The sequence below is a fragment of the Hyaloscypha bicolor genome (assembly GCF_002865645.1).
Source record: "Hyaloscypha bicolor E unplaced genomic scaffold K444scaffold_98, whole genome shotgun sequence".
Lineage (NCBI taxonomy): Eukaryota > Fungi > Ascomycota > Leotiomycetes > Helotiales > Hyaloscyphaceae > Hyaloscypha > Hyaloscypha bicolor.
This window is the reverse complement of record NW_020194600.1, coordinates 529,800-544,521: the sequence shown is the minus strand read 5'-3', so window position 1 is coordinate 544,521 and position 14,722 is coordinate 529,800. Positions and strand designations below refer to the sequence as shown.

At 47.9% G+C, this 14,722-nt stretch overlaps 6 protein-coding genes across 6 annotated transcripts; 5 read left to right on the top strand and 1 right to left on the bottom strand.

The window, feature by feature from the left end:
* Positions 1-88: 88 nt before the first annotated feature.
* K444DRAFT_532427 (Trimethyllysine dioxygenase) lies at positions 89-1,478 on the bottom strand (the record flags this gene model as incomplete). Its single annotated transcript, XM_024875079.1, has 7 exons — positions 89-165; positions 216-287; positions 335-941; positions 990-1,092; positions 1,140-1,248; positions 1,299-1,359; positions 1,410-1,478. Coding segments are annotated over 7 exons (1,098 nt in total), but the record flags the coding sequence as incomplete, so codon positions are not given.
* Positions 1,479-2,661: 1,183 nt separating this feature from the next.
* Positions 2,662-2,934, top strand: K444DRAFT_532357 (uncharacterized protein; the record flags this gene model as incomplete). Its single annotated transcript, XM_024875075.1, has 1 exon — positions 2,662-2,934. A coding segment is annotated over one exon (273 nt), but the record flags the coding sequence as incomplete, so codon positions are not given.
* Positions 2,935-3,051: 117 nt separating this feature from the next.
* On the top strand, positions 3,052-3,888 carry K444DRAFT_631247 (uncharacterized protein; the record flags this gene model as incomplete). Its single annotated transcript, XM_024883332.1, has 2 exons — positions 3,052-3,554; positions 3,627-3,888. 2 exons carry the CDS (start codon positions 3,052-3,054, stop codon positions 3,886-3,888), a joined length of 765 nt encoding a protein of 254 aa, XP_024735100.1.
* A 2,139-nt stretch (positions 3,889-6,027) lies between these two features.
* K444DRAFT_564136 (cyclin-like protein) lies at positions 6,028-7,599 on the top strand. The gene is made up of 2 exons (XM_024877048.1): positions 6,028-6,411; positions 6,467-7,599. Exons 1-2 carry the CDS (start codon positions 6,094-6,096, stop codon positions 7,268-7,270), a joined length of 1,122 nt encoding a protein of 373 aa, XP_024735099.1. The 5' UTR covers positions 6,028-6,093; the 3' UTR covers positions 7,271-7,599.
* A 4,905-nt stretch (positions 7,600-12,504) lies between these two features.
* On the top strand, positions 12,505-13,770 carry K444DRAFT_439389 (uncharacterized protein). Its single transcript, XM_024872828.1, has 3 exons — positions 12,505-13,002; positions 13,052-13,554; positions 13,604-13,770. The coding sequence occupies exons 1-3, from the start codon at positions 12,726-12,728 to the stop codon at positions 13,679-13,681; spliced, it is 858 nt and encodes a 285-aa protein (XP_024735098.1). The 5' UTR covers positions 12,505-12,725; the 3' UTR covers positions 13,682-13,770.
* Positions 13,771-14,080: 310 nt separating this feature from the next.
* Positions 14,081-14,637, top strand: K444DRAFT_439380 (uncharacterized protein). The gene has a single exon (XM_024872827.1). The coding sequence runs from the start codon at positions 14,172-14,174 to the stop codon at positions 14,556-14,558; it is 387 nt and encodes a 128-aa protein (XP_024735097.1). The 5' UTR covers positions 14,081-14,171; the 3' UTR covers positions 14,559-14,637.
* The last annotated feature ends 85 nt before the right edge of the window (positions 14,638-14,722 follow it).

The following is a 14,722-nucleotide window of genomic DNA, read 5'->3' as shown; positions in this document are numbered from 1 at the left end:
AGGCGGGGGACCTTGCTACTTATGTGCATTTGTACACATTTTTATTTTCCACTCCATTGCATACCAAATCTTCCCTCTGACTCTCAGATCATAGGATCTGGCTTAAGACCTCATCTCTGGTGAAGTTTGTATTCCGCCACCTCGACACATAATCGTCGTGATTAACTTTGAGTGTTTAGTGTTCATCCCCAGTCCTCAATATAGGAGATACTCACTGTATCCACCACACATTCTTCTCTTCCCTCTAAAGGCAGATCTTCCATGAAGCACGCGCCAATTATCAAAAACTACCCACAAAATCAGTAATCGAAATTCCACGAGGTGGGCAGCGTACTCAGAGGTCTCCCAGGCATCAACTGAGCCCAGTACTCCATCGCCGGCCTCTTCAAAATCTCATTCCACTTTCTCGCTGCTCGATACCACTTTTCAGCACCCATCCCATAGTCCTCTCTCAACCCCACCACGCCCCTATCATCATTATTCCACCTTACCTGCAGAAGTTTTGGCAGTCTGTCTTCTTGAAGATCTTGAAAGCTGAATACAGGGAATTTCTTTGCGGGAGTGATGGTGATTCCCTCGTTTCCGCTGGCATGCCAGGGAATTGGGGTCTTGGCGAGGATTTCGTATGCTGACCTAGATTCTTTGAGAAGGGTACGGGCAGCGTTGAAGCCGTCGACTAGGAGGGATGCGCCGCCTTCTCCGTCAGTATGGGAGAGGAGGTGGAACATTTGGAGGCCGGCTGGGTCGGTGAAGTAGGTTGTGTCCGTGTGAGCAGGGAGAGCGAGTGTTGTGTATGCCGTGTCTTTCATGGTGAGGTCTGATGTGAAGTCATAGAAGCCACCGTAATGAGTCTGTCGAATGAAAGCGATACGCTCGAGAAGCTCTTGAGTTTTCTCTGGAGAGATGGGACATTCATCGACATAACAGAATCCGTATTCGCGCTTAAAGTGTTAATGGCTGATCGCTTGAATACCAAATCGTTATCTCACAATTTTTGCTGTCCATGCCCCAACACCTTTCTCATCGGCCATGATCTCATCATAATGTACAGAAGGTGGATTTGACTCAATCTCAGTTCCCCAGTATTTATAGCTTCATCTGTCAGTAGTGCGTGTCAATAATGTCAGGTATTAACTCACGGATCCACCTGCATCTGTTTCTCTTCTTTCGAAATAGGGATTCCAGCCTTTTTTCTATGTCTTAAAATCCAATCCCACGGATAGAGACTCATATGGCCATCATTAGACCCTGGTTTTTCGTCAAATTAAGTTCCCGACACTGTTTTAAAGGTGGCCTACACTTGACTTGAATTCCTTCCTTCAGTGTAATCACTTCTTGTGGCAGGATGTCTGTCGGTATCTGATCAAGAGGTCAGAGTAAGTAGTCATCAGGAATGTCTGGAAACATACGGAGAATGTATCGAGAGCTCGCTGCATGGTATCTTGGTTAACACACGTTACACAGCGGCAATTGTCTCTGCAAAACCTATTAGGCACATGACGGCATACAATTGATCAAGCTCAGAAGCTCACCTCAACCAAAGATTTGGCCTATATCATGTCAGCTGCAGTGAAATTTCAGAAGGAATGAAAAGACTCACAAAGTTAGAACAGTAGACGCTGTACGTCCACCGATTCCAATGATCTTGACACAAATTCCCCAGTCACCCCACGTTGGCAAGCCTTTCTGATCATGTCTATTCAGCGGCCCTTTCCCATGCTCCAGATGCCCACCAACTTCATAACCATCGACCAAAGCCCAATGAACTTCTGGCAATGGTCGCTGAACTTCATGAGCTGGAACCTGAGCTTCTGATAGCTGATCCTGAATTTCCGAGAACGGTTTCTGGACAGCAGCTTTGAGGCTTTCTATAGCTTTCTTACGCAACACAAGCTTCTCTCTCATCTCAGCGACATGTTGCGTCTCCTGGGCTTCGGTGGCTGGAACCCCCGCCGAAGGAATGATGCCTTCATTCGGAACGATCTTTGGCGTTTCTTCAGTAATTGTTCGTCTGGCTATCAGAGGCAGATGCCTGTGCACTCGGTAGAAGCGCTGGGCGCGTACAATCATTTTGTTTCTTGTCGTGAGCAAGCCACGGACATCGAGCTGCTTTGAACTCGGCCCATGTTCAAGGGTCTTCAGCGGTCGGGAAATCTTGCCGCTTTTACGAGAACAGGGATTGGCTTATCCACTTTCAAACATGCTCGATCATGAAAGTTTCGATGATCAAAATATCAGGAATAGCCATAATCGTGGAGTCCCTTATGAGCAGAATGTCAATATTGTCACACATTCGGTTACTTCAAATGTGTAGTTCTCGTCCAGAAGAAGGGAGAGTAACATTTTCAATCAGCGAGTGCTGAAGCTGAACTTGGCATCAGAGCCTTGCGAAGCTCTCTCTGCACATGTGAAGCCTTCTCGTGGCTTAAAGTTGTTCATTGGTGTTTCCGATCTTTTTTAAGGCGTTAATCAAGAGTCAGCAACATACTCAGCAGGTACAATGGGCGACAGACTGACATATCAATACTGGCCTCTGGTTGAGCCAGATGCCATTCGACTCACCATTCTTCAGCCTGAAAAAAGATATCGACGCGAGAGTGCAATGCTTGTGGATCCATACAACATTGCCTGAGTGTGAGGGCGATGTCGTTGAGTTAACATTACAACGTGTTGTCATACGTGTGGGGAGATCCACGAATTACTACCCCAATCTCCGTTGGCCGTTGCGACATCGAACTTACAGTCAACCTGGAGTCAGCCTTGCGTCACATTAGGGGTCCCTTAAGAACGAGGAAGGTAGGGGTTGGTGGGGTTTGTATCAATCAAAGTAATGCAGAGAAAAAGAGTCTGCAAGTGAGTCAGATGGGAAAGTTCTACTCCCAGGCGGAGCATACAATCATTTACTTGGGCGACGAAACTCAGGAAACGGAATAATTGCTGCAACAGATCCGTTTGTGGACCTTCAACGCAAGTGAAGACAACTCCCGAGCCCTTTTATCAATATTCAGTCGCCCACGGTTTACACGCGCTTAGATATTTCAGAAGTTCGTTATGTCTCAGGACCCTTGGGTTCAGTGCGGAACCAAGCGCGTCCAGTGGCACCAAATGCTGAAGGCACTCGTTGAAAGCGTAAGAGCCAACAGTCAGGAGGAGCCCTGGAAGGTGATACTTTTAATGGACAGAGCACGGAAAATCTTTCATCCGGGAAAGGACTATGATGGGCGGAGTTTTGTTGGATCTCTAGTCGGCACTTTGGATGCGAGGCGTGGTCTTGGTGTGTCTGGCTCGAGGGACAAGCTCTTTGCAAATATCGGAATTCTGGGAAGGGCAGAAGGAAATATCAACCAGAAATATTTGGTCGAGGTAGCCAACAGCAGTCACGCCAGGATCTACACAGATATTGCAAAGTACGTGATCAGTATGCAGGGGGACTTGTCAATTCTCTCTTTCTGCGAGATTGCAGCTTGGGAGACTGACCTTGGGAACCCTGCGAGTATTCCTTCCTGTGCTCCAAATTGGATGCTGAAAGCCTCCCACACCCTACCGTCGGTTTCGTGAGTGTCTCACTGACATGAGGGCGCTTAAATGCTTCGAAGTTACTTGATCTCATATGTTATCCTCTTCAGACTATTCGCCTCTGTTGGCAAACGTTCCGGTCTGGATTCCCCCGGATATCATGGCCTATTCTGGCCGCTTCTGGGAAAACTGCGGGCTGTCTCTCTTCTGGCTGATCATAGAATGGCAACGTTTGGTATGAAACATGCCGTAGCCAAACGCAAGAAATCGGATGTAGAAATAGAGCCCTACGAGCTTACCCCGTACTATCTACTCTATGGAAACTGGAAGCATATCATAGGTCCTCTTTCGAAAGTACAATCTTCTCTTTGAATTGAAGAGCTGTTGCAACGTCTTAGTTGGGAACCGCGCGATAATGTTCGCCATTGAGATGGGCTCCTTCAAAAAATGTACCGTTTGGGAGCTTTGTACTTTATAAATTCGCCTATAGGCCGTTACAGTGACGATCTCCAGGAGCTTTTATTTAACCTGCTCCTTCTTTCCACAACCAGTTCGGACGAGGAAACCGCTTGTCCTCAATTTCTCTACGGAAGAATATTTGCTGCATTGGATGAAGGAAGACTTTCTGTGGTTTCCGCAAGGGGTCGTGAAGGAGATATTGTCTGGTTTCTCGACGGAGATACATATACACCTTTGATCTTGCGTCCTAGATAAGACATAATTCAGAGGGATTGATCCGAGTATCCATCCATGGATATTTCCATCCATGCAATGGAATCTTTCGCGAAATTCTACACTGCGATTTTGTTGGAAAAAGCTTTGTGGATGACTATATGCGGTGGCTTAGTTATCGTCACTTTTCACGTCCATCGGAGTCTACCTGCGCTCCGTATGTCATATTCGCGCTTCACTAGAGAAGACCGAAAGAATGCAACAGATTACTTTGCAACAACCTACCAATATATCCACACAACGTTAGGAACGCTTAACTCCATAATTAAGGATGTGTGATTGAGACTTCAAACAGAAGGCGGCGGGTGCCTTAGCAATGTAAGTCCGTCCTAGCTGTCCTCACTAAACATAGCACACTAGTTGACCCAGTCAGGATCGCAACATGCTCTGTTACAGCTAACTTCTTTATGGCAGACCAGTCTGATTCGCAATAGAGCTTTTTTTCAAGCCTACACAACTTCCTCAATCGTAAGACTACTGCTTGTTTAGCTATGTAGTCCTCCATAATCCCTTCCATCGCTCACCAACTTCTTGCTCACGCTTTCCTTTCAACTAAAAGCTACATCACATCCTCGGAACAATGGTATCAGGATACTTTTCTTAAAATGGCTTTTACGGCGACCCCAGGATCAATCAAGGTATTGCGGTATTGCCTGGGTCTCTTGCCCGATAAGATACCACAATGAGTGAAGGTTATTTCATCTCAGAAGTCAATCTCCCTCGGAAACATCGCAAAGAGAATACCAACGAAAGCGTGGAAATCTGAATTGCCGAGAAGGAAGAGATCACCACCAACTCGAGTAAGTACCAAGATCCAATGTTCATAAGCATTGACACGCCTGGATCCCGAGAATTTGGTATCTCAATCATAGATACCCGCGATCTCAGACCCTTTCTTGTCGTTTCCGACCTCCGATCCGGATCTCTGGTTTCCACCTTTAATTACCAACTCCAAATGCGCGAATGAACCGAGTTCAAGAGCCCATTCCAGTTGGGAAATTCACGCATGATCCATGCGGGCTCTGTCCATTTGCTCCTCCAGGAAACTTTCCGCACCAGCCATCCAGACCCCTCTTGTCAGGAGCCTCGAAACACCATCCTAGTAAGACACTGCTTCTGTGGAGATATTGTAAGCCTGAAAAGGTGACTGAGCAAGCATGGTCGATCCAAGACTTCCCTTACGTCCTTGTATTTGATACCCGGCTCCTCCAAAGAGCTATGCTTGGCGGCCCACCTCACAGAAGTCTCGAAAAGCTATTGTTAAAGGTCCGGATGCCTTATAAATCTCTTTACAGCGGTGGTAATGACTCGAATTCACCTTGAAGGCAGTCCTGGCTCTGGCTCTTTGGGACTGTCCCTCGATAAACATTGCTCCCTTGAGATGTGGGCGAAGGAAAAAATTCTACGGACGCTTGCTCATGTGCCAATTCCTGCAGAAATCACTGCCCACCTCAAACCCATTCTGTCTGATCCGTTGAAAACTATTGATCTTCCCATAGCTTTCAAGTCGACGCGGACCCCCGATTTGCCTCCAAATTATGTAATAAAGTGGCGGATTGACTGAGAATGGCCACCTCTGATGGTCCATGAATGCGTAAACATGTTGTGTAGCTAATTGAAATATCAAAAGCTATAATGTATTATTAAAGACTAAGTGCTTCTGGCTTCCCTTTGCATTGATAAAAAGGGGCTCGCTTCTTGTAAGCCGAGGTCGACACCTCAAGTATCAGGCTCCCTTTGGAACCGACAGCAGACCTTAAGATATTTAGTTCCTTTAGACTTCCAACCTCCACTGCCCAAAAATGATTTCTCGAACACGAAACACCCCATAACCAAATCGACAAGATGTCAGAAGACGAAAGGTACTGCACATCAACCCAATACCGCCTCTGGTCCTTTACACCAGACTCCCTGCTCGCCCTCCGCTCAAGAACGAACCGCCTAGCAGCAGATCGTGTCCGCGAAGCCGTCCGGCGAGTACGAGAAGCGCGCGCCCTCTCCTCCGCGGACACAAGCGAAGCTGAGAATGGACGATCTGCCAGCGCGATCCCAGAAGGGGAGGTAGACTGCCTGACCGTGGACGAGGAGCTCAAACTCGTTGCTTTCTATTGCAGGCAGACGCTGTCGCTGGGGGATCATTTAAAGGTGCCTACTGACGTCAAGGTATGGAGCTTGCTAGTCAGAGAGGAAGAGATGAAGTTGATATTGAAGAGCACAGGCTACGGCGATACAGTACATCAAGCGCTTCTACATCACGAACTCGCTCATGACCTACCACCCCACCGATATCCTGAAAACCGCCCTTTTCTTCGCCACGAAGACAGAGAACCACTATTTCCGCCTCACGAAATTCGCAGATGCTATTGGGGGAACGAAGCCGGAAGATGTGCTTGCTTCCGAATTCTTGCTTACGCAGGGGCTGAGGTTTACATTCGATGTACGGCATCCGTTTCGAGCTCTGGAAGGGGCGATAATGGATTTACAGGCGTTATCGAAGGGTGATATACCTGCATTGCCTAATGGGGAAGCTGTGACCGGGCCCAGTCCGCAGAATATGGAGAAAAGGGTTAGGAATGCACATGGCAAGGCAAGGGACTGCCTGAAGACCAGTGCTTTGCTCACGGATGCCTACTTTCATTTCACGCCAAGCCAGATTATGGTAGCCGCCTTGATAAATGCGGATAGAGACTTGACAGAGTGGTACATTAAGCTTAAATTCCCCGCTTCTGCTGGAGCGCCGCAACAGAAGGTTTTGGCCACGGTGGAGAAATGTGCGGTGATGTTGAAGGAGATCGACTCTAGCTCAGAGCCTTCAGCAACAGAAAAGAAGGAGCTCGGGGCCTTAATGAAGAAGCTTAAGAAGTGCCGGAATCCAGAGAAGATGGATTTGGTTGGGCTGCAGAGGGCGAAGCGCGAAGGGGAAGAGGGCAATGATGAAAAGATTGTGAAGAAGAGAAAACTAGAAAGGGAGCAATTAACAAAGGAAGGAGAAGTGTTTGGACCGGGTCTCAAGAAGTCGTGAGGGACAAAATATGGATGGTTGGATACGTGATTTAGCAAGGCGTCTGGGTCACAATTGCACATGGGTGGCGCTTTCTTCAACCTCAATTTCCTGAGTTGCTGATGCTTAATGGACCACCTGATGTTCGTTTCGCCATTGTCCCCAATTCATCGCGAAACCATATTTGCACCTGGCTTCCATATCGACAAAGCAGATTCGAGTTCAAACATCTGGAACAATCAGGCTCCATGAGAAGAAACATTTCCATTGATTTGCTTTATCCTATGGTCCTAAGGATGAGAGAAGCAGGTTGCTATGTTGCAAGCATCAAGTGCTTTACCACAACTCGGTTCCCTCCCCCTTACTCTATGAATATTTGGAATTAATTACCTCCTAGGAAAGCAACGAGATCCGCCCATGCTAATGCCGTAAACCCATCGAATCCGAAATTCACGCAACAATTGGACGGAAAGGAAGTTAAACAATGATGTGGTTGGGAGGCGCCAGCCAAGATGATCGAGCAGAAGCAAAGCTTCCAGTTCCAGCCAGTGCCGCCACCGAAATTCCATTAATCTTCAACTCGAGAACCGCCTTGGTTGACCCAGGAAATGTCAAAGTCGTCAACGCTCGCGCAAGTAAGGTGCTTGATGCCTGTCTCTTCGATGGACAACATGCTCTTATTGACACAAAGCAATTGTACTTGCTTCTGCGCAAAAGCTTTTATCATTTTCAAGTCTTCCTCGATCCCCTTCTTGTCAACCTCTGTCAGACGAGTCGGCTCGCGGAACGCCTTGATATGATTCATGACCGTTTCCAACGGAAGGTAGACATCATCGCCTTTAGCAATTGCCCGGTACTTTGCACCGTCAGCTCTTCCGGTGGATTTTGGGGCTTCGTCTTGGCTAACGGAGCGCGTGAACCATTGCTTCCATAATTGTTCCACACACCAAGTATTGATTGTCTTCTTATTAGTAGGAGCAAGCAGCGCCTCATCTCCCTCCACGTTTATGGAGATCATGAAGAGAGTTCTCTCGACATCTCCGATGAGCCTCTTCAAATTATCAACTTTCTTTTGGAGGAGAGTGATTAGATCGTCTGGCAAGTCTTTCACCTGCACGGTAGACCAGGGCCAGTAGCCAAGGTTGCCGATTATATGAACAGCAGCCTCCTTGAAAATAGGCCCATTCTCGAGGTAGAGAGAGAGCTGGAGCCAGCGAGGAGGATCTTTCAGAATGGCTTCGTGGACATCTCGACCGAACTGCAGTAAGCAGTTGCCCAAGTGGGGTCGAACAACGGGAATGGAGCCATATAGCTCAGCAACTCTAATAACGGCTTCCATTTGTCGGAGCGCTACATTGATGTTCTTGGTGTCAATGGCGGGAGTTTGCCCATAGTAGGTGCGGAACAAGCACTTATAGGCGGCCAAGAGCTCAACACTTGGTGGCCTGGCCTGCTCGTCTTCGTTGATAGCAGGGTTCTCCTCGGCGGGTTCGCTGTCCCAATTATTAGTGATAACACCATCCTTCGTTTCCACTGGAGTCTCTGTGGCTACAGCATAGTTCTCCTGTGTGGTGACTTGATTGCGATTGTTAGTGACCCAGTTCTCCTTGGTACAATCAGTGATTGGGACCTCCTTGGGCGCAGCTTGATTCTCCTTTTCAGGGATGGAGACTCCCCGCCTAAGAATAGCATTGTCATTGCCGATGACCGCTGAGCTTGAAATATCTTCTTCTTGCTTGATTTGGGGCTCCTCGATCTTTATCGTTGGTTGTCCTGGCACAGACAAGGGCATTATGTGATCGTTCAAGACTTTGGCAGATGTGATGTCCAGGACTTTAGAAGTGGCGGGTGAGTCAGTTGGTGCAGCCTGTGCTAGGTCGCTGTTCGAGTTCGTTTGCTGAGAATTCGATAGAACATTGGCAGAAGTGTTACAGGCTGTTTGTTGGAAACTGCCTGCGACATTTTCAGAGACCTTGCTTTGAGCTGGGCTGTCGGCAGGAACTGTTGTGGTCTTTATCGACAAAGACTCCTTGGGCTTTTTAACCTCCGTTAAGGTCTACAATAGAGGTCAGCACTTCCCAGCATAGCAAACGTTACATAACTTCATCCGATTTCAGATATTGTACAAATGGTTTAAAACCAAACTTACTGTTCTAGCGAGAACGAAGATGTTCAAGTCCGAATTGTAGCTCAGCTCATATCTAGCCCGTATCCCTAATCTCTTGGTGTAATTCGCGGCAAACCTATCATTGACCTCTTTGATAGTGTGAAGCGATGTCTCATCGAACCATGGGGAGCATCGGCTCAGTGTGGCCGAGTGAAGCTGATACGACAAGTTACCACCTAACAAACCCAGATCGATGATTACATCACCGTCGTTGAAGCGGGGAAAGCCACCCTTTGGACGGCCGGCAGGCTTAATGGCCACCTCGATACAAAGATCGATGATCTCAGGCTCTGAAGGTGGGGTTGCCAGACCTTTGGGAGGTCCTCGACTTGTGGGATGACCTGCAGAAAGTATCAAAACCAAGCTCAAGCTCACGCGCAAATTATCGCGAAATGATTTTGTGGGTTTATTCTTACCTTCCGCCTCCTTATTCACAGAAGCTGCAGCAGTTTTCTTGATTATAGGTCGTGCGGTCATGCGCCGTTTGGCTGAGGTTGAGCTTGTTGGGCCAGTACCCACCTCCTCAACTGGACGCTTGCGGGTGGTTTTTGCGTTATCCATCTGAAAGATGATTTTCAATCAGCACCGTCCTGAGGATGTGACGTTAGGATGAGAAAATAAGCCAAACAAAGATAACTTAACCGGTTCTCTGAATAGGAGTTGGCGGAAGGGAAAGCCAATCGATGATTAGCCCAGTGAATGTCGAACACCAACAGATCAAGAAGGTGAAGGGTGGCGAGGGTATAGACGAAATCACGATACCAAGGTGAGAGACCCCAATGCTGTGGAGATTGAAGAAAGTGATTGCGCAGTCCTAGAGAATGGGAGTAGTCGTACGGTGGGCAGCTCCGAGAGCACAGTGGAAAGATCAGGATGAGGTATGAGAGGCACACAGAGATTGAAAATCTCACTGTAAATCAAATGTCGTTCCCTCAGGCTTGAGTAATAATCTCGATAAAGATGAGACTATTACGAAGTTGAAGAGGGAGGTTCCTAGCTGAAGAAGAGGAGTGGTGTAGGAGCAAACGCAAAACAGAAGCGAGCCGGGTAGTTATAGCCTTTCCAATAACGCTGTCGATACGGTTGGCGGTTGGGTTGAAGCTATCTTGGGTGCGCTCTGAGCGGAAGGCTTGGTGTTGCGGACAGAAGAGTGGTCAGGGTGAAAGAAGCTGAGAGGATAGGGGATGCCTTGTGAAAATGGAAACCAATATCCGAAGTTGAAGTCCGATCAGGCAATTTTTTGAAAGCTTGGATAAAAAGTTGATATGAATTGGATGGCTTGGTTGTGGGAAATGTGAAGGAGGAAGGAGGACTTGAGACCTCTTGCCGTCTGGCGCAGCCAAAGAGCACCGATGCTGTTCAGTGCCAGTTCAATGTTTGAATCCGAAGCCCGCCCTGGTTCAATAGAGATAACTTTGAATGCAGTATACGCTCCCTCGGATGTCATTGAGAATTATCTTCGGCACCCTTCTCCACCAGCCTCAACATACAAATTTGATGCTACTTCTTCTATTTTGTATATTCTCTAGATTCTATCAACAGATTCATGGAGCTGCTTTTATCTTCAGAACATTTTCCGTATTGCGGCAGGCAAACACCTCCAGACTTCCCTCACTCATCAACTTGCTTCCTTGAATCTCATCGATGAATTGCTTTCCTTCTCATTGGTCGAGAGCGGATAATCAAGGCTGTAAAGAACATGGCCTATTGTCGTCCAGTGACTCGAGCTTGGTGACCAACTCTAGCGAGAAGCCGGCAAGAGTGACTCGATTCTGCCTCGCGTGAGACATAATGTTCTTCTTCCAAGGTGATTAGAGGCAACCTTGTGAAGATTGAGGAGCGAGATGTTCTGACATGAAGATTATATCAAAGTTACTTGAGCGAATTTAAATGAATGTTAAAAACAAATGACGTACAATTAGGCCATCTTAGCAGCGAGGTTAAGTCTGTCTGTTAGTCTTACATCCGCCCATTAATTCCGCCCTAGGTGTGAAGCTGAAACTAGAGCCTCTTAACATTCTTGGATAAGAAGCCTCAATAATGCTCTTGAAATCTTGATAGAGTGAACCGCCAATATTTTTCATGGAAATATGGTACAGTTGTGTTTTCCTTCCGGCCACAACCACGAACTATCACATGTGAGTGAGTATTACAGTCCACTTGTAACATTCCCCCAGTTCATTATGCCAGTTTGGCCCACAAAGAAGCATGGCAATTCCCATCATAGCCAGAGCTCTTGCGAAGCACTGCAGTGGAGCGCCAAGTGCCTGATTGCTCGTCACGAGCTGGCTACTCGCGAAGTTGACGGCATTCAGAACACCGGTGGGTGTCACTGCCAGGGATTGGTTAGCCTTACGAGTACCGGCATTGTCAACTTTTCAGCTCTAGGTGGGTTGAGGATTGTGGATGTGACATGGGAAATTCCCGATCAGAATCAAAGATGCCACCGAATGAGAGTCGCCAAGACACACATCTCTCCCGCTTGAAGCTGAGGTAACCCAATCAACCACCGACGCTCGCTCCCTGCAAATCTAGACCACCCCGCCAACGCACCCCGCCAAGGCTCAAGTCCATGCTGAGCCTACCCCCTCTCAGACCGCAACTCCGATCCCACGGGTTGTCCCGCCCCAGAGGCAGACCCGCTGCCACAATCCAGATTCAGCTCCCCCGAGGTGTTGTGGCTTGAGGCTGTATCAAGGAAAGATTGTCGAGGGGTGGGCACGTGTGGCTGAACAGCCGAGTCTGCAGCTTGAGGCGGTGATTGCGGCTGGTCATTTGCTAAGTGCTTCGAGCTGCCTGCTCCTGGAGCTTTCAGTGTGCCCGAGTGGGCTGGAGAATGCGGCGAATGGGAGTGGTGGATATGCATGTTTTTCTGTTGTAGTGTGGATGCCCAGCTGCTCGGTGAGAACAATGGGCTTGTCACTTGGGTGTTCCGTTTGGGTTACTCAATCTTCATGATTGAGAAACTCTCAAGAGAGCGGTCGATTTGGGGCGAGGATGCAATGATAGTGGCTGGCTTGCGAATGTCATTTTGGTTGAGGATGCACTGCTGCAGATTTCTGTGCTTGTCGGTGAGGGCAAGATGCACTCGTTGCGAGCCAATTGTGGATGCAGAAAAGATGATGGCTTGCAGACTGAAGTGCGGCTTTGCTGCTTCTCCATCTCCGGCTGCAGTTGGCCGCATTATTATATAGTGAGGACCCGATTCCCAAAGATTAGGTTCCTTCTAGCGTCCTCAATTTTGCCTCGAAGTCAAGCTCTTAAGAGTTCCTCTCCCTTCTCAAGATATTACAGTGTTCAAGAATAGCCATGGCAGAGCCGATGACTATCGTCCACTTAGGCGATGCCAAAGGACCTGTGTCGAAAGCGTCGCCTGTCCCCGTCAACGAGAAGGCTAACTACCACGTCGTCGAGTACGAGGAACCACCCTCGGCTTCCACATTGGGATCAAGACAGCACGATCCTTTGCTGGGTTCCAAACCCCCTCAATCGCCTGTCCCAGATGAAAAGACGTTGTCATCTGCGGGCTCAACTCCCTTGAAGGACGAGTTCCCTGAGCAGCATCAAACTGACGAAGAAAGGATAAGTCTTTTCACGAAGGATCTCCCACAAACTAACAGATTGACAGCAGGAAGAGGAAGCGGCCACGAAGAAGAAAGCCCTCGAGCACAAGAAACGCATCCTCGACATCGCCCAACGAACAACCAGTTTGATCCTCTCCATCATAATCCTAACAGTCATGGCTCATGCTTATGTCGTGTTCCGCCAAAACGAGAACGTAACCCACGACGGTACCCGCATCTACCCAACCTTCATGCAGCTGTGGCCAACCTATCTGATGATTGCGACCGGAGCTATCACCGTAGCTCTCAACGCTCTCGTCTTGTACTGGAAGGTCCATAATACAGTCCGCGATCTTGTACTCATTGACACTTCAACTGCGGTGTGGGACTATGCATCCCGAGGCGTCAACTTTGCGCTCTGGCTTGGTACCAGTAGCTCGTTCCAAATCTCAAAGAATTGGGGTCCAGCTGCGAATCCAAACGTGCTTTGGGGATATGTCTGCAGTCCAACCGCGGCTCAGTTGAGTGCGGCTTTCCCGGAGATCATTAGGTTTTATGTACAGTGTGAGATACAGGTGAGTGATTTGGCCATGGAGGGGAAGATAATGTACTGACGAATCGCAGACAGTTTCGTTTTGGTTAAGTGTAAGTGCCGTGATCGTGGAGGGATTTGGCTTTCTCACGAAAGTCTTCCTTGGTTGAGCAATTGATTGGCATGGTCTTGCTTGTGACGGGAGGGATTTTGGGTAAAGGCAAAATCTGGAGGTCGCCACTTTTCTTGCTCTGGTGCTTTATTTAATGGTTGATAATCTGATAGTTCGTTCTGAGGTCTTGGTGGAATGGAAACATATCGTCCAAGGGATTTCATTCAAGTTAGGATTACATAACCCCACTGTATTCGCTCCTACAGTTTCCTGTTTTACACAGTCGCTTATACCCCGTATCTTGATACCAATCAGAGAAGATTAATGAAAAGTTGGTGCTGTTGACTGGGATAGTGTGCGAAAACATGGCAACCGAGGCCCTCAGCACGTGACCAAATACAAAACTTACCCCTGAGCCTTTAATTGTCCAAAACCTCTCAAACGCTCAATTCTACCTTTCTCGAGTCTACACTTCTCCACCTGTAATGCAACCCCGCACCATTCTTGACTGAAAACCATAGGGCGCAAATCTAAGCGACCAGCCCATCATGGCACTCCGGTTTCGGCGGGGCTTTCCTGAGGAGTTGCTTCTCCACATCATTGGCAGCGTGGAACATCCAAATACTCTCGCAGCTCTCTCTCTGGTCTCTCATTACTTCCACAAGATTACAGAGCCATACCTCTATTCTACCGTTGTTCAAGATGAATGGACAGGGATTGTAATGCTATTGTTCCTTCGAACCCTGCTGATAAAACCGCACGTCGGTCGACATGTCAAGAAATGGATCGGGCCCTCTCCTAATAGGGTTATAATTGAGATGAAACCGCTTGGAGAAGGTAGCCTTGATCTGTTCTATTTCTTGGTCTTTTACTTGTTGGGACATAAAGATAAATATTACAAGAAGTGGTATTATATTATTGGGTGTGGGAGCTAGGATGCTCTTACGTCGATCGTTATCTCTATGGTACCAAACCTCAAAGAAATTAACTTCTTCGAATAATAACTCGGATGGTTATCCATTTCTCGGGTCTTCTTGAGTACGTCAGGCTATTTCAGGACATCGACCTAGAGGAGATCCCCCTACTTGAGAGTAAAAAA